The sequence below is a fragment of the Saccopteryx bilineata genome, chromosome 3 (assembly GCF_036850765.1).
Source record: "Saccopteryx bilineata isolate mSacBil1 chromosome 3, mSacBil1_pri_phased_curated, whole genome shotgun sequence".
In the NCBI taxonomy this organism is placed as follows: domain Eukaryota; kingdom Metazoa; phylum Chordata; class Mammalia; order Chiroptera; family Emballonuridae; genus Saccopteryx; species Saccopteryx bilineata.
This window is the reverse complement of record NC_089492.1, coordinates 67415137-67442902: the sequence shown is the minus strand read 5'-3', so window position 1 is coordinate 67442902 and position 27766 is coordinate 67415137. Positions and strand designations below refer to the sequence as shown.

The following is a 27766-nucleotide window of genomic DNA, read 5'->3' as shown; positions in this document are numbered from 1 at the left end:
AAGATTAAAAACAGACTGCAACAAAGGGCATCTACAGAAAACCCACCGCTGACATCATAGTTGTTGGTAAAAGACTAGATGCTTTCCCCCTAAATCAGGAATAAAAACAAAGATGTCTGCTCCTGTCACTTTCATTCACTACTGCACTGGAGAGTCCAGCCAGAGCAATTAAGCAAGAGAATGGCTTAAAAGGCATTCATATTAGATAGAAAGATGTAAAACTATCTCTGGCCTGACCAGGCGGTGGCGCAGTGGATAGAGCATCAAACTGGGATGCAGAGGACTCAGGTTTGAGACCCCAAGGTCGCCAGTTTGAGTGTGGGCTCATCTGGTTTGAGCAAAGCTCACCAGCATGGACCTAAGGTCACTGGCTTGAGCAAGGGGTTACTTGGTCTGCTGAAGGCCCACGGTCAAGGCACATATGAGAAAGCAATCAATGAACAACTAAGGTGTTGCAACAAAAAACTGATGATTGATGCTTCTCATCTCTCTTTGTTCCTGCCTATCTGTCCCTATCTGTCCCTTTCTCTTACTCTCTCTCTGTCTCTGTAAAAAACAACAACAACAACAACAAAAAACCAAGAAAAAAACTATCTCTGTTCACAAATCATGTGATATTATGTAGAGAACATTCTAAGGAATCCACTAAAAAGTTATTAGAACTTGTAAATGAGTTTAGTGAGGTTGTAAGATACATGATTAGTATCCAAAAAATCAGTTGTATTTCTATACACTAGCAATGAAAAATTTAAACATGAAATTAAGGAAGCAATTCAATTTATACTAGCATGAAAGGATGAAATACTTAGGAATCAAATTAGTGAAAGAAGTACAAAACTCATATCCTGAAAGCCACAAAATACTTTTTTAAAAATAAAGAAAACCTAAATAAATAGCAAAATACATCATTTTCATGAACTGGAACATTTAATGTTATGAAGATGGTTGTACTCTCCAGAGTACAATCCCCCTCAAAATTTCAGCAGGCTTCTTGGCAGAAATAAGCCAATTAAAAATGGGCAAAGTATCTGAATAGACTTTTTTCTGAAGACAATATACAATGGGTGCATGAGAAGATGCTCAGACTCATTAGTTATCAAGGAAATGCAAATCAAAACCACATGAGATAACACTTCACACTGCTATGGATGACTATAATCAGATAATATCTGTGATCGTAACAAGTGCTGGTAACGATGTGGAGAAGTTGGAACCCTCACACTCTGGAAACACAATTTGGCACTTCCTTAAACATATAGTTACGATGTGATCCAGAAATCCCACTTTTAGACATATATCCAAGGGAAATGAAAGTATATGTCTACATGTAAACTTGTACATGCATGCTCATAGCAACATTATTCATAATAGCTCAAAGTAAAAACAACTTAAATGATCATAAACTGATGAATATGAATAAACCAAATAAGGTGTATCAGTATAATGGATTATTATTTGATCATAAATAGAAATGAAATACCAATATTCTACAGCATGGACGAACCTTGAAAACATTACGCTAAGTGACAGAACCAGACAGAGGTAATTGTATGACTTCACTGAGTGAAGTGTCTACATAAGGCAAATCTGTAGAGACTGAAAATAGATTGTTGGTTGTCTAGGACTGAAGGATGGATTTGGGAGGAAATGGATGTCATACCTAATGGGTACAGGGTGGGTGATGAAATTGTTCTAAAAATGATTGTGGTGATGGTTGCATAGCTCTGTGAATATACTAAAAAACATTGAATTGTACAATTCTTTAATTTGTATGGTATGTGAATTACAGCTCAATGAAGCTGTCAGGAAAAAAGAAACAGCACTGTCTATTAGTGAGCTGATGTTATTAAGTGACTGCTTCCTATAAACTTTTTATAATTAACCTGGTTTTGAATGAGTAACCTATCCACCCGGCCTTTGTGGGGCAATGACATTCTAACAAGGACAGTTTAGGTGCGTAGAAGTTTGTCTCAAAATTGCCCCCCCAATAAATAGAGTTTTAAAAATCAGCTTACTTCTCCCAGGGGGAGGATAGCCTTGTCAGGCATTATGGCTCAGCTATTATGGAGGCAGTGATGCTAACCGTCTCAGTGGGCGACAGGAAAGCTGGGAGGGCTGCCCGTCGGGACAGCGATGGAAAGGGGAGAAGCTGAAGACTGCTGACAGAAAATGGATCTTGTGGGAAGGGCTTCCAAAGAGGGCTTTGCACTTGGCCCTGGCCCGCCTCTGCAGGCCTTGCTTCTGTGAATGGAAACCAAGTCCTGAAACTCAAAACCAAGGTCTTAGTTTGCAGCTTATTTAATCACTGAAAAAAGTTAATAAGCTCCCATTATTCTCTGATCAGATTTCCCCTACAAGAGGCTTTTCCCCTCTGCTTTCACAGCAGCATGTTTAAAGCTTTTTTGCTGGTTCACCTTGTTAACCAGAGTCTGTGAAAACAGAAGTCAACGTGCTGAGTTCTGCGTTTTGTCATCTCGAGTTATTTGTGCCCTCTCTGGTTTTAATGCCTGGATGCAGAAATCTCCTTAAGGTTTCTGAGCTGTAAAAGATGAAATACTCATTTGATTCGATTTTTGAATTCTTTGTGTGACACAGCCCGGCATTTGCTTTTCTGTGTTATTTTAGCCAGACCGCTGCAGGAGTCTGGAATGAAAAGTGTGGTTGTTTTCTCTGTTGAATGTACCTTTTTATTACCTTCCTTCAGTGATCCTGAGACCTGACTGCCTCACGTGGGGGCTCTCGGGTTTCTCTCCTGCCGCACAGTGTCTTGCCTGTGTTGGCAGAGTTGAAGAAAGTGTTATTCTGTGTGAATGAGCCCCATTTGCCCAAGTAGGAATTAAATATGAACTTCAGATTGCTATCTCCACGCTGAAGTCTGGGAGGCGAAAGTTTGCAGGAGTGTGTAATTCCCCTGAAAGCCTTGATTGGTGATCTCAGCAAGGCTGCGCTGGACAGTTCATAGTATTCTCTATTGTTAGCTGCAGGTGGTCCCACTGAGCCACGCTAGATGTCCTGGGGTGCAGAGCAGAGGAAGCTGTGGCTGGAGAGGTCTTCTTCATAGTGCGATGTCTTCTATCTGAAACTAGTGAGGGCACGACTTGAGGCAGGCTGTCTGCAGTGGCCCTGTGGGGGGCTGGCTGCCCTGCCAGCTCATCTCCCTGGAGAATTCCTGAAGGAACTCCCTGTGAATTCTTCTTCTGGGCCCAGAGGCTTCTCCGCAGGTCCTGGGAGCTTTGATTATGGAATATGCTGCCTCTGCTCATTCAGTCAGTGGCTCTGTACTTTGCTGTTCCTCCTTTACAATCTAATGTACCGTGACGCTGCAGAATAATATGGGCTTCAAGAAATAGTCTGTCTTAAAACAGCCACTGAATTATTTAAAAGTTACCATAAGTTAATTCTAATGAAACACCTTGTTTATTGTTTGTGAAGGGATTTCTGAGATTTTTTTTTACATGGGTCGTATGGAGCTATATGAACGAGAAGATAAATAATATATTGTGCTTTTGTGATACTGTGTGGGTTTATGTTTTGTTAGTGAAAATGTTGCTTACTATGCTGCCTATTCCCAGACCGTTTAAAATTTCCTCACCCCAAGGTTTGCATTTTTAAAAGTTTTTTCTTTTATTCCTCTCTGATGGTAATTGATATTTATTTTCTACAAGAAAATGTTGTTAAGGGAAAGTGGAAGCTTACAAGGGTAGAATGATTTATGCTGGTGATAGGAAAATATTGGGTTTTGTTTTTGTTTTTGTTTTTGTTTTGTTTTGTTTTTTGTATTTTTCTGAAGCTGGAAATGGGGAGAGACAGTCAGACAGACTCCCGCATGCGCCCGACCGGGATCCACCCGGCACGCCCACCAGGGGCGATGCTCTGCCCACCAGGGGGCGATGCTCTGCCCCTCCGGGGCGTCGCTCTGCCTCAACCAGAGCCACTCTAGCTCCTGGAGCAGAGGCCAAGGAGCCATCCCCAGCGCCTGGGCCATCTTTTGCTCCAATGGAGCCTTGGCTGTGGGAGGGGAAGAGAGAGACAGAGAGGAAGGAGGGGGGGTGGAGAAGCAAATGGGCGCCTCTCCCATGTGCCCTGGCCGGGAATCGAACCCGGGTCCCCCGCACGCCAGACCGATGCTCTTCTGCTGAGCCAACCGGCCAGGGCCAGGAAAATATTGATTTTGCATCAGAATGTTAGAAGCATGTCCTTTAGAAAAGTGGACTGATCTTGAATTTGTGGCCCTGCTCTGCCACTCATTTAGAGTGTTCTCATCTGTGCTGTGGAGAGACTGCTGTTTCCTCCCAATCTAAGATACCATCTATTGTGAGAAGCTCAGTGACTTTGAATTATGAAGAGAGAAAAACGCTTCTAATTAGGTTATGGCATAGAGCTGAGGTGCTGTTGGTTGTAGGACACATTCTGATTCCGGAGCGACTCAAAGTCCTTATCAGTTTTAGAATTAGGTAAATGAGATACTATATGCTGAGTAGGTATCACACTATCTGGTATATACACAGTGTGTGTGTGTGTGTGTGTGTGTGTGTGTGTGTGTGTGTGAAGAAAGAGAGAGAGAGAGGGGAAAGGGGCAGGAGGCTGGGAGAGAAAATGAATGAATGGGAGGAATAGGCATGAGAATGAATTGTCACTTCCTCTTTTCCTGGTGCTCCTCCTCCTCTCCTCCCCGCTCCTCCCCTGTACCTCGCCACCTTCCCCCAAACAGGCAGCAGAACGGGAAAGTCATAGTGGCTTACAATTACAATGATATTTCTTACAATTTCAGCCTTGTATTTGAAAGCCATCTATTTTCAGCTTAACTAAGGAAAACTTTGCATGTGGAATACACAGAAAGGGTCAGTGAATTCAGAGAAAAGATCATGAGGGCATCTAAGATCCTGAGAACCTGTGTGGACCTAATTCACCACAGGACAGTCGGTGCTGCTGTGATTTCACGACAGAGAAGAGGTGTCTGCCACCGTTACTGGGGTGGCAGGTAAACTTTTGCTAATAATGTTCAATTCAGGATTTTGATAACTGTGACATTTTTCAGGCATCAATCTAGCTATGTAGAGCCTGCCAGTTTTAAATCTCAGATTTTATAGTTGTAAAACAAGATGTAGTCTAGTTCAAGGAATAAGTTAAATCTGAAGTGAATAAGTCATTTGAGGATTTTATGTAATAAATTATAAATACAATAGCAAAATTGGTACATTCAGCCATACGGTAACCACGTCCTGGTAAGTGCTAGAAAGGTATGAAGAGGAAAGATGATGTCCTTACTGTGTACTGTAACCTTATGGTTAGCAGTAAAGACAGAGAAATAAACACGGCCCTGGTGCCAGATCTCATGACAAGGGTCAGCACTGGGTACCATGAAAACACACTATTGTTTTTCTTAATAATAGCAATAGCTACAGCCCAGTTGAAGTTCCCTGAAATTAAGTCTTTTGGGCCTGACCAGGAGATGGTACAGTGGATAGAGCATCAGACTGTGAGACAGAGGACCCAGGTTCAAAAACCTGAGGTCGCCAGCTTGAGTGCGGGCTCACCAGCTTGAGCATAAAGTTGCTGATTTGAGCATGGGATCATAGACATCACCCCATGGTTGCTGGCTTGAGCCCAAGGTCACTGGCTTAAGCAAGGGGTTACATGCTCTGCTGTAGTCCCCCGGTCACGGTACATATGAGAAAGCAATCAATGAACAACTAAGGTGCCACAATGAAGAATTGATGCTTCTCATCTGTCTTCCTTCCTGTCTGTCCCTATCTGTCCCTCTTTCTATCTCTCTCTGCCTCTGTCGCAAAAAAAACAAACAAACAACCAAACAAACAAAAACAGTTTTGGGGGGGTTCTTTTTGGTTTTGTTTTTATCCCCCTTCTTCTCATTTTTCTCCATAAAACATTCTTAATAATGAGTGAGTCACCCAGTTTTCTCCACCTCTCTTTTGGTCCAAGGTCTTCTTGTGCTCTAAATGATACATTAAGCTTTGGTATATTTGATGTATCTATCGAGGTAGGTCATGTTTATATATATATTGACACAAATTGGAATGAAGAAGAAAAATGACTCCATTAGCTTTAATATTTGATAAGTCATTGAGTGTCATTTTTCATAAAGACCTTCGGGCCCCATGCCGCCATACTTTATAAGGACAAGCCATGTTGTGACCCGGAGTAAAAACTTCCAAAGTGAATGTCATAATAGTGATTGATGTGAAAGAAGGAGTGGAAGTAGGACAACTGACATGTTGATTTGCTTCAATAAATAAGAAGATAAAAGATTTCCAACTGGAAAGCAGATGTTTTATGAATTAATGCAGCAATGAGTTCTTTAGATTCAGATATATACACATAACAGTTACATAGCTAACAGAAATTTATGTGTTTAAGACTCAGTACACAGTTAAATATTTAACAGAGGTTTACATGTTAAAGAGCTTAGAGATTTATGTTAGACCACTAGTTGTAGATTAAATTCAATTCTATAGATTATATAGCATACAGAAATTTGCCTAATTCTAATTCCGATACAGTTCTTTGTGCAAATGTTAAGCTTGTTAGTGTTAGGCAGATGTTACTGATGTTCATACTTGTTATGGTGATGATTGCTGTTATTCATCGAGTGTATACTATGGGTCAGACATTTTTTAAGCATGTCATATGTCTTGTCTAATCCTAATAACCCTATGAGGAAGATATAATTCTTACCCATACTTTACAGATGATAAAATAGAAAGCCTGGGAATGTTTGAAACATGCAGCTTGTTAATGGCAGGGCTGAGTTTCAAACTCAGGGAATCTGTCTATACCACCCATATTCTTAACTGGATTTGTCTCTTAGACACCTGAAATTGCATTGGCTTCTTTCCTCTACCACCGGTATTTTAGGTGGGTCCTGGCTGGGTCCAGGTGTTTCCATCTTTCAAGCTTGCTCCCCGTCCTTTCCCCCTTACACTGTACCAGAGGTGTCCCTGGGCATCAGCTGACCAGATAGATGTCCTTGGGCATACCCTCCAGTTCTCCTTCCCCTCATGTAGGCCACTAGGGGGCGTGAGGAGTAGAAATTCTGGGACAGCAGAATCATCCTGCTGGGCTGGACAGGAGGTGGATCAGATGCAAAGGCTCAGAGGAGCAGAGGCCGTGGAGGGTGGGCTGTCTGGGGTCTGGAAACAGAGGGAAGGGAAGGCAGGCGCCCGTCAGTGAGGTGAATTTGAGTGAGGCAGCATCTGCCCGGAGAGCCCATCCTACACATTATTTCTCTTTCTTCACAGAAAGTGGGGCAGTTGGGAGCCTAGATGGCTAGGTGGTGGCAGGTAGGGAAGATGACTCCCAGCCCCTCCACTTTCTCCTTAAGCTAACCCCAACTACCACGCTGGTTTCCCGGAGTCAGGGGCTGTGAGAAGGCTCTACAGTCTCCCCGATCTTCCCTGCTCATTCCTACGTCAACACGGGAACATTTGGATCTCTTTCTGAAGCAGGCGATTTGAGTGATGTACGGATTAGTGTGAGCGAGTAGTCAGAGCCCCTCTGTTTTGATAGTGTGGTGAGATTTAATGATGGGAGACGGGAGAACATTTTAATGGGTGTTCACTCTGTTTGCTGTAGCCTCATACTCACTGATGACAAATATCCTGTTTTTAAGAGCTGAGTACTAACTAAGATGCACAGTCAAGTAAGTTATCCTGCTTTTGAGTTATGACTCAGCTGTGAGCGTGGGGATTTGTTTTGTTGTCCTGGGGGGCTGACATAGTATCTGTCACTCCATAAGTTGTTCAACCAAAATAGGAATTTTATTAATGTACCATTTTCATTCTAAATGTAAAGCTTTGCCCACTCAGTCATGTTGACAGCATGTGCACCTTTCCTTAATGAGTAGGCTGCTTTATTAACCAGCTCTGGCCAATTTACCTGGACGATTCCAGGGACCTGCTGGTTCTGAGAGGCGGCCGGCCGTGGTGTTGGGGACCCAGCTGGGAATCAGAGACCTTAATTTTTATTCAGAGCCACCCTCTGTTGAGAGCACTGTTGGTCAAGTCACTTCTCTGAGCGGTCGATTTTCTCATCTGCACAAGGGCTCTTGTTGATGTTATAAAATCAGGACTGCGGTGAAGATTACACGATGAACAGTGGTTGCCAGGCAGAGCTCAGACTTGTGATAACTGTCACCCTCCATCTCTGCTCCTTTACGGGGCGTGTTGAACACGCGGCAGCACGCCTTCCAACTGGTGCAGCCACAGCTGCTGGGATCTGGTACCATCCGGCCGCGGTCATCCCCACGTGCGGCCTGTCACACATTCCTGCTGCATGTTCGCCTCACTTCCCTGCAGTGGTTATCCCAAGCTTGGCCACATTGAAAGTCTCAGTATCCCTTCCCTCTAAGTTACTTTTATTTTTGATTATACAGAACCCCCCCAAAACAAAGCTATAAAACAAACAAATGAACCAAGCAACCATGTTATCAATTCTTGAAAGAAAAAAGCATAGAAAATAAAACTGGAGTGAAGTATGTAAGCAGTGGGTTTTTGTTCCTTCATCCTTTTCTATACTTTTCAAGTGTTCTGCTACAACATGTATCGCATTATGTTTCCAAAATAATGGGGAAATAATGAAACAGGAAGACTGCTGCCCACCCAGGGAATTGTCCCTCTGTCCCCTCCCCCATCCCAGTCCCAGCACAGGGAGGGGTCTCCTCTGTCCAGGGCTAACCTGATCATCTGTGCCAGTAATTCCACATTCTTCTGACTTCTCCAGGGTCTTGCATTGTCTTCAAGAACACTTTCCCCTCTACATTCTCCCGCCTACCCCCTTTTTAGTCTATTTTTGTCAGACCTCTCTATAAATATGCTTTAGCCCTCTCTATGTCTTTGCAAGCAAACAAGACTGAAAGCCCCAGCTCTAACTCTGACCCATCCATAGCCTCCTCCTTACAAAGTTCTGGAAAGGCAGTGCCCATTCCACTCTAAATGCTGGTGACTGACTAATCCTCCCATTGCAGTCTGGCAATGCTCTGAAAATTGCCAAGGTCTCCAGTGATGTAGTTGTCTCATTTCGGTCTTTGTCCTATTGGACTTCCCTGAGGCTTCATACACTTTTTATTTTCTCCTGGAAAGTATCTGTGGCACAATTGTAATGGTACTAACTACAGTTTAATACAGTGTATTGTGGCCGCATATAGTATCAGTAATCTTCATTTTATTTATTTATTTATTTATTTATTTATTTTCATTTTTCCGAAGCTGGAAATGGGGAGGCAGTCAGACAGACTCCCACATGCGCCCGACTGGGATCCACCTGGCATGCCCACCAGGGGGCGATGCTCTGCCCCTCTGGGGCATCGCTCTGTCGCATCCAGAGCCATTCTAGCGCCTGAGGCAGAGGCCACAGAGCCATCCCCAGCGCCCGGGCCATCTTTGCTCCAGTGGAGCCTCGGCTGTGGGAGGGGAAGAGAGAGACAGAGAGGAAGGAGAGGGGGAGGGGTGGAGAAGCAGATGGGTGCCTCTCCTGTGTGCCCTGGCCGGGAATCGAACCTGGGAATTCCGCACGCCAGGCCGACGCTCTACCGCTGAGCCAACTGGCCAGGGCCAGTAATCTTCATTTTAACAGGAGAGGTAGACACCTCCATGATAAAGTGGAGACCTGGTTTGGAGTGTGGAGGAATCTTATGTAGCTATCATGTGGCTATGGGAGGTGGAGTGAGGATTTGCTTTCCAGTCTTTCTGAATCCGAAGTTCACACTTCTCCCCCTTAAGACATTTATCTTTCCTGGATTTTCTCTCCCCTCTGTGGCTGCTTATTTTCAGTTTCCTCTGTGCACTCGTCTTTCTATGATCCCCCATGAACACTCGTCTCTCCAGGACTCTGGTGCCGACCCTTCACTCCTCTTTGTTCATCCTGGTAGGAACATCCTTTCTGTGCCATGAACTCCACTGCACATTGTAAATGCCCAGCCCAGCTCCTCGCAGGTGCAACTGTGTGTGACATTTCTCACTGATTGTCGCACAGGTTTTTGTGCAGTAGTCCCTTCTCTGTCCCTGTCCTCTTCCACTCATTTATTGTGCCATTGGTGTGGAGCCTGACTGTGGTTCTCCTGGACCTCCTGACCACTTCTGCAACTCTAATTTTGACTCCATCTAAGGCATCTTGCAGCTCAGGGCCAGAAATGATTCTTGTCACACACAACTACCATCCTGTCCCAGCCCAGCTCAGAATTCTTCCGTGGTGTCTCATTGCCCAGAGATGCAGCCTGACCTCCTGTTCATGATCTCTTACGGTCTTGCTCTTTCTTACCTCTCCTCCTCTAGTCCCACCAGCTTGCATTCCACACTCCCCACGTGTTTAGACTGTTCTCAATTCTAGCTCATACCTCTGCATATTTCCTGTGTGTAGGGTATTCTTTCTGTGTGGATGCATTGGACAGATTCTGTCTCATCTTTCAAGTTCCAAAAATTCAGTCTCATCTGTCGAATGTCAGCTCAAATACTGCCACTTCTGTGAAGCCCTCCCTGATTTCTCCCAAGGAAAACTCGGGTGCTTTCTTTACTGTGTTCTCTTTGCCCTTTGTATAATTCCTTTATTGTGTTCTGAATTTGTTTGTTTGTTTTTTTTTTTTTTTTTTTTTAGATTGTAAGATTCTTGGGACAGGCACTATTACTATTTATAAATATTTTTGCTGTGAAATGTAATGCACTGAGAGGTGCATTCAACAAAGTTCAGAGATAATGAATAATTATGAAGTGAAGACATATGTACCTATCAGCCAGGTCACAGAATGAGTATTTTCAGCACTCCAGGAGCCCATGGGCCCTTTCTAGATCCCTGCTCTCTTGGTTTTTATGACAATTACATCCTGGGTTTTCTCAAAAGTTGTTCTGCCGGTATATGCATTTCTGAACACTGTAATTTCATTTTACTTGCTCTTGAACTTTATACAAATGCATTACACATATGTTCCGTTTTGTTTTGCATCTTTCATTCAACACTGTGTTTGTATGATTCATGCACACAATTATGTGTAATTAGGCTTCTGACTTTCATTGCTGGTGTGACATTCCATAATATGAATTTACTGCATTACGTGTCTGTTGATGGACATTTGGTTTATTTTCAGTTTTTGGCTATTACGTCTCTTCAAATATCTTGTACACTGCTTTTGGTCCCCATGTGCGTCAGTTTCTTCAGGTTATAGACCCAGGAATGGAATTACCGGTCACAGGGTATGCGTGTCTTCTACTCTTCCAGGTAATAACAAATGGTTTTTCAAAGGAGGTATCACAGCTTATATCTCATTGGAGAGTACCCATTGGTTCATGTGTTTGTCAACTGGTGGTACTGTCAGACTTTTAAATTTTTATTGACATGATTGATGTGGAGTAGTATTTCATTGTAGTTTAAATTTCTATTTCCTTCTTACTAATGAGGCCGAGCACCTTCATGTGTTTATTGGTTAGCTGGATTTACTTTTTTTAAAAATTTTTATTTATTGATTTTAGAGAGACAGGAAGGAGAAAGAGAAAGAGAGACAAAAGAGAGAGAAACATCGATTTGTTGTTCTACTTATTAATGCAATTATTGTTTGATTCTTGTATATCCCCTAGCCAGGGATTGAACCTGCAACCTTGGCATATTGGGATGATGCTCTAACTAACTGAGCTACCTGGCCAGAGTGGATTTTCTCTTTAGTGAAGGGCCCATTCAAGTTATTCTTACTTTTCTAATGGGTTACTTGTCTTTATTTTATTGCTTTGTAAAAGTTTTTAAAAATATACTCTGGAAATGAATCCTTTGTTGGTTGTATATGTTGAAAATAAATTATATTATATAATCACACACAGTAAAAATTTATTAATACAGTATTTAAATGGTTTTCTTTTTTAAAAATTAAAAATTTTAATTACAGTTTACATAAATATTATACTAGTTTCAGGTGTACAACATATGATTAGATATTTTTATAATTTATGAAATGCTCACCCTGATTAGTCTGGTTCCCATCTGACGCCGTGCATAGTTATTACAGTATTATTGACTATATTCCCTGTGCTGTGTCCCATTGACTATTTTTATAACTGTCAATTTTAATTATAGTATTTTTATTTCTTACCTTAGTACCAAAAAGTATGTAGAAACAGAGGAATTAGAAAACAAATAATAATCTACATTACTCCAAAGTAATCCTGTCCTTCCCTTCCCTCCAGGTGTTATTATTGTACCCAGCGCTGGTGTTGGCATTGTCCTGGGAGGCTACATTATAAAAAAATTGAAACTTGGTGCAAGAGAATCTGCAAAACTAGCAATGATCTGCAGTGGTGTGTCTTTACTGTGCTTTTCCACCCTGTTCATTGTCGGATGTGAAAGCATTAATCTTGGAGGCATAAACATCCCTTATACAACAGGGTAAGTATCGTGGAAGAGCCATTCCATGTCATCACGCTCATGATTTAAGTGTTTGTGTCTAGGGCAGGCTTGTGCCCTCTCCTCCTCTCCACGCTGCTGGTCTCTGTGTACTTACCCTTTGCAAGTAGAGCTTGTTCCCTCAGGGCAGAGGCCACGTCTCTCTGGAGCCTGTGACTTGTTTGACCCTCCCATAGCATTTTTTTTAAAGATTTATTATTATTATTATTATTTTTTTTTTTCAGAGACAGAGAGAGAGAGTCAGAGAAAGGGATAGACAGGGACAGACAGACAGGAACGGAGAGAGATGAGAAGCATCAATCATCAGTTTTTCGTTGTGACACCTTAGTTGCTCATTGATTGCTCTCTCACACGTGCCTTGACCATGGGCCTTCAGCGACTGAGTAACCCCTTGCTCAAGCCAGCGACCTTGGGTCCAAGCTTTGCTCAAACCAGATGAGCCCGCGCTCAAGCTGACAACCTTGGGGTCTTGAACCTGGGTCCTCCGCATCCCAGTCCGACGTTCTATCCACTGCGCCACTGACTGGTCAGGCTCCCATAGCATTTTGATTACAGCAGATGAAGAGGAAATGCTTGTTGAGTACATGAAACTGTTCTTTCTTATTTTTAAATGTGATGTTTGAATAGATGGTACATTGACATAGTTTAAAAACGAAATTCACAATATAGCGGCCTAGCTCTTACTGCGTCCTCCATTCCATTTCTCCAAGCACAGCACACCAGTGTCTTCAATTCATTTGCTGTGTGTGCTTCCAGGAGGTCTTCAGATAAGAGACCATGAATATGTTTTTTCAGTTCTCCCTGTTTCATATCCAAAAGATAGCATTCTATGCACAATTTGCTGTGCGTTTCTTTTAAATGTTAAGATATAACTTGGAGATCTTCTATTATCAGTAACAATACGTTGAAACCTAGCCAACCTTTATATTGACTCTATTGTACGCCAAGCATTTCTTCTGAGTGTTTTATGTATAACAACTCCATCATCCTCGCAACAACCTGATCAGGTAGGTGCTATTATTCTCCTAATTTTACAGATGGCAAAATTGAGGTACTGAACGTGTGTGTGTGTGTGTGTGTGTGTGTGTGTGTGTGTGATGTGATAATAAATATGTAACAAATGTCTCAAAAAAAAACAAACCGACCCAAAAACTCAATCTGTAGCACTTGCCAAATTAGGGTGTATGTAGTTATTTCTACCGTGTCTGATTTCAGGCTACCAACATGCCAAGTTAGGAGGATGCCAGTCACACACTGTGGTATGATATCTCCATCACACAGACGTGATAGACTTACAGAGCCTGGTTGAGTGCACAGACCATAGTAAAGTCAAGTAAAATAATTAGGAGGTGATGAATTCCTGTATTTACTTTTTTTAGTGTCATTTATTTAAAAGTAGGTTTATAAATTTAATTTTTAATAACAGCTGTGCTAAACAAGCAGTTGACAAAATCCCTAAAAATTTAACTGGAGGATTTTTTGACCCAGGGCAACTGTGCTGCATATTACTTGGGACTTAACCCCAAACTTAATCCTAGGCAATTTATAGATCTCATGCCCTTAATTACTATTCTTTTTTTATTTTTTTTTTTATTTTTTTTTTTTATTTTTATTTTATAATTTTATTTTTTTAATGGGGTGACATCAATAAATCAGGATACATATATTCAAAGATAACAAGTCCAGGTTATCTTGTCGTTCAATTATGTTGCATACCCACCACCCAAAGTCAGATTGTCCTCTGTCAGCTTCTATCTTGTTTCCTTTGTGCCCCTCCCACCCCCTATCCCTCTCCCATTCCCCCCTCCCCCCCGTAACCACCACACTCTTATCAATGTCTCTTAGTTTCACTATTATGTCCCACCTACGTATGGAATAATACAGTTCCTGTTTTTTTCTGATTTACTTATTTCGCTTCGTATCATGTTATCAAGATCCCACCATTTTGCTATAAATGTTCCGATGTCATCATTTCTTATGGCTGAGTAGTATTCCATAGTGTATATGTGCCACATCTTCTTTATCCAGTCATCTATTGATGGGCTTTTTGGTTGTTTCCATGTCCTGGCCACTGTGAACAATGCTGCAATAAACATGGGGCTGCATGTGTCTTTACGTATCAATGTTTCTGAGTTTTGGGGATATATACCCAGTAGAGGGATTGCTGGGTCATAAGGTAGTTCTATTTGCAGTTTTTTGAGGAACCACCATACTTTCTTCCATAATGGTTGTACTACTTTACATTCCCACCAACAGTGGATGAGGGTTCCTTTTTCTCCACAGCCTCTCCAACATTTGCTATTACCTGACTTGCTAATAACAGCTAATCGAACAGGTGTGAGGTGGTATCTCATTGCCGTTTTGATTTGCATTTCTCTAATAGCTAAAGAAGATGAGCATCTTTTCATATATCTGTTGGCCATTTGTATTTCTTCCTGGGAGAAGTGTCTATTCATATCCTCTTCCCATTTTTTTATTGGATTGTTTGTTTGTTTGTTGTTGAGTTTTATGAGTTCTTTGTATATTTTGGATATTAGGCCCTTATCTGAGCTGTTGTTTGAAAATATCATTTCCCATTTAGTTGGCTTTCTGTTTATTTTGTTATCAGTTTCCCTTGCTGAGCAAAAACTTCTTAGTCTGATGTAGTCCCATTCATTCATTTTTGCCTTCACTTCTCTTGCCATTGGAGTCAAATTCATAAAATGCTCTTTAAAACCCAGGTCCATGAGTTGAGTACCTATGTCTTCTTCTATGTACTTAATTGTTTCAGGTCTTATGTTTAGATCTTTGATCCATTTTGAGTTAATTTTTGTACAGGGGGAGAGACTGTAGTCCAGTTTCATTCTTTTGCATGTGGCTTTCCAGTTTTCCCAGCACCATTTATTGAAGAGGCTTTCTTTTCTCCATTGTGTGTTGTTGGCCCCTTTATCAAAAATTATTTGACTATATATATGTGGTTTTATTTCTGGACTTTCTATTCTGTTCCATTGGTCTGAGTGTCTATTTTTCTGCCAATACCATGCTGTTTTGATTGTCGTGGCCCTATAATAGAGTTTGAAGTCAGGTATTGTTATGCCCCCAGCTTCATTCTTTTTCTTTAGGATTGCTTTGGCTATTCGGGGTTTTTTATAGTTCCATATAAATCTGATGATTTTTTGCTCTATTTCTTTAAAAAATGTCATTGGAATTTTGATGGGAATTGCATTAAATTTGTATATTGCTTTGGGTAATATAGCCATCTTGATTATATTTATTCTTCCTAGCCAAGAACAAGGTATATTCTTCCATCTCATTATATCTTTTTCGATTTCCCTTAACAATGGTTTATAGTTTTCATTATATAAGTCCTTTACATTCTTTGTTATGTTTATTCCTAAGTATTTTATTTTTTTTGTTGCAATCGTGAAGGGGATTATTCTTTTGAGTTCCTTCTCAGTTGTTTCATTGTTGGCATATAGAAAGGCTATTGACTTCTGTATGTTAATTTTGTATCCTGCGACCTTACTGTATTGGCTTATTGTTTCTAGTAGTCTTTTTGTGGATTCTTTGGGGTTTTCGATGTATAGGATCATATCATCTGCAAAAAGTGATACCTTTACTTCTTCTTTTCCGATATGGATGCCTTTTATTTCTTTGTCTTGTCTGATTGCTCTGGCTAGAACCTCTAGTACCACATTAAATAAGAGTGGAGAGAGTGGACAACCCTGTCTTGTTCCTGATTTAAGGGGGAAAGCCTTCAGTTTAGTGCCATTTAATATGACGTTAGCTGATGGTTTATCATATATGGCCTTTATCATGTTGAGATATTTTCCTTCTATACCCATTTTGTTGAGAGTCTTAAACATAAAATTGTGTTGTATTTTATCGAAAGCCTTTTCTGCGTCTATTGATAAGATCATGTGGTTTTTGTTCTTTGTTTTGTTGATATGGTGTATTACATTAACCGTTTTACGTATGTTGAACCATCCTTGAGATTCTGGGATGAATCCTACTTGATCATGATGTATTATTTTTTTAATATGTTGTTGTATTCGATTTGCTAGTATTTTGTTTAGTATTTTAGCATCTGTATTCATTAGAGATATTGGTCTGTAGTTTTCTTTTTTTGTGCCATCCTTGCCTGGTTTTGGTATGAGGGTTATGTTGGCCTCATAAAATGTGTTTGGAAGTATTGCTTCTTCTTCAATTTTTTGGAAGACTTTGAGTAGAATAGGAACCAAGTCTTCTTTGAATGTTTGATAAAATTCGCTGGTATAGCCATCAGGGCCTGGACTTTTATTTTTGGGGAGGTTTTTAATGGTTTTTTTCTATTTCTTCTCTACTGATAGGTCTGTTTAGGCTTTCTGCTTCTTCTTGACTCAGTCTAGGAAGGTTGTATTTTTCTAGAAATTTATCCATTTCTTCTAGGTTGTTGAATTTAGTGGCATAAAGTTTTTCATAGTATTCTACAATAATTCTTTGTATATCTACGGTGTCCGTGGTGATTTCTCCTCTTTCATTTTGGATTTTGTTTATATGAGTTCTTTCTCTTTTTTCCTTGGTAAGTCTTGCCAAGGGTTTGTCAATTTTGTTGATCTTTTCAAAGAACCAGCTCCTTGTTCTATTAATTTTTTCTATAGTTTTTCTGTTCTCTAATTCATTTATTTCTGCTCTGATTTTTATTATCTCCTTTCTTCGGCTGGTTTTGGGTTGTCTTTGTTCTTCTTTTTCTAGTTCCTTAAGGTGGGAAGTTAAGTGGTTCACTTGGGCTCTCTCTTGTTTGTTCATATATGCCTGAAGCGATATGAACTTCCCTCTTATCACTGCTTTTGCTGCATCCCATAGATTCTGATATGTCGTATTGTCATTTTCATTAGTCTGTATATATCTTTTGATCTCTGCACTTATTTCTTCTTTGACCCATTCATTTTTTAAAAGTATGTTGTTTAGTTTCCACATTTTTGTGGGATTTTTTTCCTCTTTTTTGCAGTTGAATTCTAGTTTCAAGGCTTTATGATCAGAAAATATGCTTGGTACAACTTCAATTTTTCTGAATTTGCTGATATTGTTTTTGTGGCCCAACATATGGTCAATTCTTGAGAATGATCCATGTACACTGGAGAAAAATGTATACTCAGTCACTTTGGGATGAAATGTCCTGTAGATGTCTATCATATCCAGGTGCTCTAGTGTTTTGTTTAAGGCCACTATGTCTTTGTTGATTCTCTGTTTGGATGACCGATCTAGAGCCGTCAGCGGTGTATTGAGGTCTCCAAGTATGATTGTATTTTTGTCAGTTTTTGTTTTAAGATCAATAAGTAGCTGTCTTATATATTTTGGTGCTCCTTGGTTTGGTGCATATATATTAAGAATTGTTATGTCTTCTTGATTCAGTGTCCCCTTAGCCATTATGAAATGGCCATTTTTGTCTCTAAGTACTTTTCCTGTCTTGTAGTCAGCATTATCCGATATGAGTATTGCTACACCTGCTTTTTTTTGGATGTTATTTGCTTGGAGTATTGTTCTCCAGCCTTTCACTTTGAATTTGTTTTTATCCTTGTTACTTAGATGAGTTTCCTGTAGGCAGCATACAGTTGGATTTTCTTTTTTAATCCATTCTGCTACTCTGTGCCTTTTTATTGGTGAGTTTAATCCATTTACATTTAGTGTAATTATTGATACTTGTGAGTTCCCTATTGCCATTTTATATCTTGCTTTCTGTTAGTTTTGTGTCTTGTTTGATCCTTCTCTTTCGTTTTTCTATCTTTTGTTTTTATTTGGTTGTATTCCATACATCTTTCCTCTGTTGCTATCTTTTTTATCTCATGTGCTTCTGTGGTGGTTTTTTCAATGGTGGTTACCTTTGAGTAATGAAAAGGGTCCCTACCCTGTTCATTGTAGCGAACTATTTTGTGAGTACTTTTGCACTCCATCGTCCTTTGCTACTGTTAATCTCCGTCTTCTCCCCCTCTTTCTTTTTGTTGTTGTCACAGTTTAAATTTGGTTTTATTGTGTTCTTCTTGGAGCTTTTACTTGTGGCTCTGTTTTTTTTTTTTGTTCTTTGTATCTGATTGGAGAACCCCCTTTAGTAATTCCTGGAGTGGGGGTTTTCTGATGATAAATTCCCTCATCTTTTCTGTATCTGTGAATGTTTTTATTTCTCCTTTGTATTTGAAGGATAGCTTTGATGGGTATAGTATTCGTGGCTGAAAGTTCCTCTCTTTCAGGACTTTAAATATTGGGGTCCACTCTCTTCTAGCTTGTAGAGTTTCTGCTGAGAAATCTGATGATAATCTAATGGGCCTTCCTTTATATGTTGTATTCTTCTTTTCCCTGGCTGCCTTGAGAATTTTTTCTTTGCTGTTGGTTTGTGTCAATTTCATTATGATATGCCTTGGAGTAGGTTTGTTGGGGTTAAGAAAACTTGGAGTTCTGTTTGCTTCTTGAACTTGAGGCTTTAGTTCTTTCCACAGGCTTGGGAAGTTCTCATCAATTATTTGTTTAAGTATGTTCTCCATTCCATTTTCTCTCTCTTCTCCCTCTGATATACCTATTATTCTTATGTTATTCTTTTTGATGGAGTCAGATAATTCTTGTAGGGCTATCTCATTTTTTTAAATTTTTGAGTCTCTTTCTTCTTCTCTCTGTTGTGCCTCAAGTTGCTTGTCTTCTATTTCACTAATCCTCTCTTCTATCTGACCTGTTCTATTAGCTAAGCTTGTTACTTCGTTTTTCAGCTCGTGAATTGAGTTTTTCATCTCTGTTTGATTTGTTTTTATAGTTTCAATTTCCTTGGACATATATTCTTTGTGTTCATGGAGTTGTTTTCTGAGCTCCCTATATTGCCTTTCTGTGTTTTCTTGTATATCTCGGAGGATTTTTAGGATTTCTATCTTGAATTCTCTGTCATTTAGCTCCAAGGTTTCCAATATATTAAATTTTTTCTCCATAGATTTTTCCTCATCTAGCTGTGTTACCTCTCTTTCTTTTGTATCCATGATATTTGATTTTCTCTTCCTTAATGGCATCTGAGGGTGGTTTTGTTGATAGTATTAATGAGATTTAATAAAGAATAAAAAGTTAAAAAAAATAAAAAAATAACAAATCGAAAAGAGTTGTTTTTTTAAAAAAAATTAATAATGAAATAAAGAAAAATAAAATAAAATAAAAATTTTTTAAAAAAGGAAATTATCCCCCCCGCTTTTTTTCCTCTCCTCTCCTCTCCCCTCTTTCTTGAGAAAATCTTGTGGTGGACTGTGAGTTATAACAAACAATGCCTGTGATGGAGGGCCTGAATTGGGGAAAAGTAATAAAGGGGCAAAAAAGAGAGAAAGAAAAAAAAAAAAAAAAAAAAAAAGGGAAAAAAAAAAAAAAATTGGGTATGGACCCACAAAAAGCAAATAAGGAAAAAATTTGGGTCAAGAATAAAATGATTTGCTTTTAGGTGTTGGTTTTCTAAGAGTTATGATGAGAGGAATAAGAGGAAAATGGAAAAATGGGGGGACAAATTAAAAACTTACTATTGTATTTAGTGGAACAAGAACTAGATAATATGGAGAGCCAGGGATGGGAGCACTGCTAGTGAGTTAAAAAGGTGAAGTAAAAACCCCCCAAAATGCCACAAACATAGGTTTGAGTCCCAGATAAGATAATTTGTTTGTTATTGAGGTTTGAATGAGAGGAGATGTAAAGGAGAAAGGAAGAAACTAATATAGAGGGAGAAAAGAAAGAGAGAGAGAGAAAAAAAGAGGGAACCACTAAAAGAAGAAAAAAGAAAGGAGAGAGAGAGAGAGAGTTAAGGTTTTGGAGTGCAACCCTCATAGAGAGAAAGGAAGAGAAGAGAAATGATAATGAGAGATGTAACACTTATGGGTAGTGTAGTTCAGGGAGAGGAGAGAGTAAGACCGGTAGAGAGTTAATCGGCCAAATTGGAGGAGGAAAAAAAAGTCTCAAGAATGAAGATAATAGAAACAAACGAACAAATATAATAAAATGGGATAGGTTATAAAGTCTGCAGATTATTCTTGATTTTGAGAGGTTATCTTCTTGCTTTTTCTTTTCTCTCCCTCTTCCTGGTCGGTGACTCTGTACCCCGGGTTCTGCCCCTTTTGCACGCTCAGGTAGAGGTTTGCAGTTGATAAGTCTCTATGGCAATGTCATGTATTGTGCTTTATTCTCGTTGGGAGTCGAGGCTCATTAGCATTTATAGGCTCCGACAGTGAGAGAGTTCGTGTTCCTGGAGCCTTTCTCCTAGTCTTTCCTTCCTCAATCAGTAGCCTGATAGTCCAGGTATGGGGTTGCTGCTGCCTCTGCCTGGATAGTAAGAGGCTCAAATTGCTGGCAACTCCCCACTCTATTTCCACTCAGCACAGGGCTCTGGGTAAGGCTCAGTCAGTCAGAGCTGCTAGCATAATCAGGCGGGCTTTCCGCCCACTCGAAGACCTCTGGCTCTGCCACTCTATCCGGTAACACAAGCGGGCGCCCACTTCCGGGGCGCTTGGAGGAAACTCTCACTCACTGTCTGCAACCAGGATATCCGGCCAGCAGTCTCATGCTCTGAGTGAAACCCCCAACCGCAGGGAAAAGTTGCAGCGTTGGAATTGAGTCTCGCTCCGTCCCCGTGCGCGGCTTTTGCAAGGCGCTGGGGCGGCCCGAGATTCCGCTTTGGCCCACACAAAGGCCCCTGACTCTGCCCCTCTGTGCGATAACACGGGCGCGCACTGCCGAGGCACTCGGAGGAATCGCTCACTCCTTATCTGCGCGCGCAAACCAGGATATGAGGCCGGCCGCGTTTCGCTCTGAGTGAAACAGCCTCCAGCACGGAAAATCTCCACCGTTGGGATTAGTTCTCACTCCCTCCCGTGCGTGGCTTTCCCAGGGCGCTGGGGCTGCCCAGAGACTCTGCCCTCAGCCCACAGAAAGGCCTCTGACCCTGCCTCTCCGTGGGGCAACACGGGTACCCACTTCCGCGGCTTAGGAAGAAATCTCTCTTCCACTAACTGCGCACCGACCAGGAGACCGGGTAAAATGGCCGTTCCGCTTGTCTTTCTTTGTTTGGGTTTGGCGCGAGTGTTAGCTTGTATTGCCCGGTTGCCACAGGATCAGATTTTCCTCGGCTTGGATCTCTGAGCCACAGCCTGGTTCGGCCGTTTTTGCTGCGGCGGCCTGGATCTATTCACCCCCTTTGCCCGCCTCAGTTTCTATATTCACAGTTACCAGAAAAAGCCGCCCTGTTTAGGTTAGTGAGGAAGGCGGAGCATTTCTTACTCCCTATTTCCTTCGGGGTTTGGTTATATATTTAGCCAATTTTTCACTCAATCATACCTTTGGGTGTATTGCGAAGAATCTGGAAGCTCCAAGTATAGGTTTTTCTGTTTCTGGTTGAAGATCTTGTTGAGTTTTGGGGGAGATTTATCGGTATCGCTTCCTACTCCGCCATTACTCTGACGTCATCTCTCGGCAGTTACTGTGGTGGCGCAGTGGATAAAGCATCGACCTGAAAATGCTGAGGTCGCCCTCTTTTTTTTTTTTTTAACAGAGAGAGAGAGAGAGAGAGGGATAGATAGGAACAGACAGACAGGAATGGAGAGAGATGAGAAGCATCAGTCATTAGTTTTTCCTTGCGACACCTTAGTTGTTCATTAATTGCTTTCTCATATGTGCCTTGACCGTGGGCCTTCAGCAGACCGAGTAACCCCTTGCTCGAGCCAGCAATGTTGGATCCAAGCTGGTGAGCTTTGCTCAAACCAGATGAGCCTGTGCACAAGCTGGTGACCTCAGGGTCTCAAACCTGGGTCCTCTGCATCCCAGTCTGATGCTCTATCCACTGCGCCATTGCCTGGTCAGGCACCTTAATACTATTCTTAATCACATTGTATTTAATTCTGTTTTCTAATTCAATCAGTCAGCATTTGATGGGCAATTGGGTTATTTCTAAACTTTAATTATTAACACAATGCTGTAATAAATAACCTCATGCACATATCACTTCTCTCTGTGGTGTGTATTTGTAGGAGAAATTCCCTGAAGTGAGCTTGCAATAAATTTGGCCAAATTGCCTCCCTGGTGTACCAATTTGTACCCTCACCAGCAATGGATAAGAGCATTGATTTTCTACATCCTTGCCAAAAGAAGACAGAAAACTCTTCTCTGAGAGCTCTGGGAACCTTATCTTTTATTTCTTGAGTACATGGGGGTTCGTTAGATCTGTACTGGACAGACTTGAGTGCCTCGTTTTTGGTTCTGTAGTAACAAACACTCTGTTTTCTTTTGATTCACAGAGGAGTTTTATATTATAAAACAGGGGTTGGGAAGCTTTTTGGCCGATAGAGCCATGAACGCCACATATTTTAAAATGTAATTCCATGAGAGATACAATATGTTTAACACTAAATACAAGTAAATGTGTGCATTTTATGTAAGACCAACACTTTTAAAGTACAATAAATCTCTGAATTCTTTTTAATAACGTTGTTATGCTATTGCTAACCAATGATGAATAAAGTACTTCTTACCATTAATGCGACTTCTGGTGCTGCATGGTTTTGCTGATGGCTTTGTAGTTTGGTTGATATGTGGTGAGGTTAAGCTTCATGCAGGTGTTGAGACTTCCATTCATTAAATGTGATCGTAGGTTGGTCTTAATGTTCTTTAGATGTGAGAAAGACTGTTCACATGCATACGTAGAGCCAAACATTGTCAGTACAGCAATACTCACACGCTGCAGTGTGTGGTATGTGATGGGAAGCGTGTTCCAAGTTTTGACAATCAGCTGGTCCGTGGGTTGAAGTTTTTTCATTTCTCCCCACTTGTGTTTGCTCGCCAACTCTGCTTGTTGTCGTGCAAGTCTTTCCAAATCTTCATTCAGTGACTTGAACTTATTCACCCACATGTCTGAGGCCTTCAGGTCAGCAGTTTGTAGCTCAAAATCTCTAATGGAGACATTGGGGATGTAACTCAGGTTGGCGCTGTCCACTGCACTCTCGTGTGGGTGGGTGATGAACTTAAAAAGATGAGTGCACTCATGAAATTCTCCAAAGCACGCTTTGAATGACTGCAGGAGATTAGATGTGAAGCTCACTAGCTGCTGGAGATCAAGATGTTGAGCAGGGTCACTTGCTGTGCATGCATCTTTAAACTCTCCCAGTTTTTCAAAGTGTAGTAAACGACCTGTTTCAATGTCGGTGATGAAGAGTTCCAGCTTGTTTTCAAATGCAAACACTGCTTGTTGAAGGGATAAGACTGTATTTCCAATGCCTGCATTTTCACATTGAGCTGGTTCAGATGTTCAGTCATGTCCACGAGATAGTAGAACTTCAGGAGCCACTTAGTGTTAGCTAACTCAGGATGCTCGACGTTTTTCATTTCAAGTCTGGATTTCACTCAGACAAGCCAGGAAACGGCTGAGCACCTTCCCTCTTGACAACCAACGCACATTGCTGTGCAGAAGCAGACCAGGATAATTATTCCCAACTTCATCCAGCAGTGTTTTAAACTGGCGATCATTTAAAGCTCGGGCAACAATAAAGTTGATCACCTGAATGACCAGTGACATCACCTCACCAAGCTGTTTGCCACACATCTGAGCACAGAGCGCCTCCTGATGTAGGATGCAGTGAAAATTTAGGATGTCTCTTTTCATGTTCACAGAAGAAGCGCTACGAATCCTGTATTTCACCACCATGCATGGAGCACCATCAGTACACACCGAAATAAGTTTATCCATCAGTAGATTTTTTTCTTTAGCGAACTCAGTGAAAGACTTGAATAAATCCTCCCCTCTTGTTGTCTCTTTCATAGGCAAAACAGCAAGACTTTACTCATGTAGTGTGTCACCAACAGCATACCTTGCAATCACGCTGAACTGGAATAAATGGCTTATATCTGTTGACTCATCCAAAGCGAGAGAAAAGAGTAGTGCTGCATTTATGTCCTCCACTTGTGTTGCCTCAATTTGATTTGCCATCATGATGGTATAATCATGGACAGTTCTTGCCTACAGAGGCATGTCTTTTATTCGTTTGTCTTGTCTTTATCCGAAAAGTCGTCAAAAAGTTCATTGGCAACATCAAGCATGAATGGTTTAGCATACTCCCCGTCTGTGAATGGCTTTCTGTTTCTCACAATTGCTAAAGCACCAGCAAAGCTAGCCGAATTCCAGTCACCTTGTTGGGTCCAAACACGGAGTTGCTGCTGACTAGCTTGCACTCTGCACAGTAGCTCTTGACATGCTTTCTTCCTACTGTCCCCCGCTGGATATTTCGATGCAAATGTAGGATGGCATGTGTTGGAGTGCCGCTTTATATTTGACTGTTTTATTGATGCAATTTTATCATTGCATATTAGACACACTGCAGAACCTGCTCTCTCCACAAAGGCAAATTCCTCTGTCCATTCCTGCTGAAAAGTATGATACTCCTCATCTTTTTTTCTTTTAGCCATCTTCTTTGTCAAAAGGGTTTCTGCAATTAGCTAGCTGACTACTTGATTAAAAAGAGGGAAGTTTACTTCCTGACCTCACAATGACCCAAGTACATTGTGCATTATCCAATAAAAATTTGGTGTTGTCTTGGAGGACAGCTGTGATTGGCTCCATCTATCCGCAACCATGAACGTGAGTGGTAGGAAATGAGTGGATTGTAATACATGAGAACGTTTTATGTTTTAACGTTATTATTATTTTATTAAAGATTTGTCTGCGAGCCAGATGCAGCCATCAAAAGAGCCACATCAGGCTCATGAGCCATAGGTTCCCGACCCCTGCCTTAGAGAGTTGCAGGTGAAGATTATATGAGTAACACCTACAAAGCTCTTAGCAAAATACTTGGCACACTGTAAGTGCTCACTGAAAGTTAGCTTTTGTTATTAGTCATAACTAATAAATTAACAATAATTTCTATTCGTTACAACTGGAAAACAAATAGAATTAAAAAATAACAAAAAAGCCCAGCAGTTTCCTGAATAGTCCTACTTTCCAAGGGCAGTAATTTTAAAATGCTTTTTCAGGTGTCTCTTCTGGCATTTACCTCTATATTTTTAAGGCATAATATGTAGATTGAGACGTTAGTTATGACTTGCTATCTTGGTAAATGAGGAGTTCGGCTTTCCCTTCACAAGTTGTGGTCAAATTCTTTGTTGGTATTCTCCTGTTATGGTTATGACAGGATTGTTAACTGCTGAGGCACAAGTAACATATCATGATTAAGTTTCCCCTTTTGTGCTGAATAGATTGTTTTAGAATTAATAATCACCTTATTTTCATTTCCTTTGTTCTCTGTGAATCTGCATCAAGCTCCGTACATACTCTAAGGCAGGGGTCTCAAACTCAACTCAGCATGTGGGCCGCAGAGCAAGATCACAGCCGTTTGGCAGGCCGCACTAGGTCTACAAAAGGCAACTGTTATGCAACACTTTTCTCACTGCAGTTGAAAACAAAAAAAAATCAGTACAACAAGCACAATCGTACATGCAGTTTACTCAGTGTCACAAAACGACCAGAAACTGTAGTTCGCATCACAACTGCTGTTAACTAAGCTAATATCTAGCTAGGATGCTAGAGAAATGAAAAATACAAGCAGGCCCCGAGGCTTACTTAATTTTATCCAAAATATTTTGAACTTCGTGGATTAGTCTGCGGGCCGCACAAAATTGTTCAGCGGGCCGCATGTGGCCCGCGGGCCGCGAGTTTGAGACCCCTGCTCTAAGGACTCAAAATATCTCAGTATGAGTTTTCACCAATGACCTCATGGCTCCACCCCCCACCCCACCCCCATTCATGGAGTCATCTATGTGGGAGCCCTGTCCACTGGCACTAATCTGGACACAGTGCTCTCTGGGCTTGCTGCCCAACTGTCACCTTGGGAATCCCATTAGCCTCTCTCCATATCCTTTGTTTTCTGGACTCTGTAGATGCCTCTTTTTTTATTTACTCCCTCATTTTGTTGGAGCAGAACCTCCAGTTGCTACAGGAAGGCAGTAAAGGCCTTCCTTTAGGGAAGGGTACATGGAAAGAAAAACTTTCTGAGCCCATAAGTGTGTTAAAGGGTCTTTATTCTTCTCCCACAATTAAATGAGAGTTTGAGTGGGTATAGAATTTTAGGTCCAAAATTGTTTTCTGAGAACTCTGAATCATTGCTTTATTTGTAATATAGCATTTATTGTTGCTGATAAGAAATTTAATACCAGTCCTTGTTCTCATTTTTTTGGGTGCCAACTTTATTGGGACATTTTTAGTATATTTTCTATTAAAGGTGTCCTGAAATCCCATAAGAAATGCTTTACCCTCAGATTTTGTCTTGGCTAGATCCTTCCAATGTTATTTTCTCAGCAAGGCCTTCCCTCTCCGCCCAACCTAGGGGAATGCACTCTCCTCTCCCCTCAGTCCTTATCACAGCACTCCTTTTTAGTTTCCTTGTGACTCTTAACCACTGTTGGAACTTATCTTTTTAAGTTATTTGCTTTGCTCTTGTCTTCTGCCTCTGAAGTATGAACTTCTTGAGAACAGGCACTATAACTGTTTTCATAATAGTTGTGTTCCCACCATCCAAAACAACGTTTGTTGTATGAATGAATGAACAGATGAATTCTTGTCTTGGCACAGAGCTTTGTTCATTCATTGTACCAGGTACTCTCTGAACCCTTTTAACATCTATGATCCCCCCCACCCCACCCCAGGGAATTGTCTTCTACTATGGCTTTATTCTTTCCCTACTCTTCATTTAAAAAAAAATATTAATTTTACAGAGAGAGGAGGAGGCGGGGAGTAAGAAGTATCAACTCATAGTTGCTTCGCTTTAGTTGTTCATTGGTTGCCTGTTGTATGTGCCTTGACCAGTCCAGCCCCGGGTTTTGAACCAGAGGCCTCAGCATTTCAGCTTTACCCACTGTGCCACCACAGGCCAGCTCCTTCCTCTTCATTTTTTCCTGTGTTCTCCAGGAATCCTGCAAATCAGATGTTGGAATGTATGGGCTGATTACCTGAGTGTTTAATTTGTTCTATCATATTTCTGATGTCTTTTGCTATGAAAGATTTTTCCAAACCTGTTTTCTATTCTCTATGTAAAATTTTAATTTTGAGGATACTGGTTTTTTGTTGTTGTTGTTGCATTCTGAGTGTTTCCTTTTGATAGCTTCCTCATGTTGTTTTAGGGAGTAATATCTACACAGATCTCTCTGCATATATAATTAGATCTTTTTTTTTTCTTTTTTACTTCTATGCCCTTATATTTTATCATTTGATTTTAAGGCTTAATTTTTTTCTTTGTTTATTTTGGGCTTTATAGGTTGACAATACTCAGTCTAGCATCTCTCAGGTTATGGTCCCCAGTTCTCCAAATACAAGACTGAAGAAGTTTTATTGAGTTGTTCACATCTAGAATAGAAGCTTTAA

At 40.8% G+C, this 27766-nt stretch overlaps 1 protein-coding gene across 1 annotated transcript in view; it reads left to right on the top strand.

Annotated features, from left to right (window-relative positions):
• Nucleotides 1-27766, top strand: part of SLCO5A1 (solute carrier organic anion transporter family member 5A1) — a 154348-nt gene that overhangs the window by 108588 nt on the left and 17994 nt on the right. The window contains exon 6 of the mRNA XM_066266281.1: nt 12183-12381. Within this exon, the coding sequence (XP_066122378.1) occupies nt 12183-12381 (199 nt within the window). The remainder of the gene's footprint in view (nt 1-12182; nt 12382-27766) is intronic.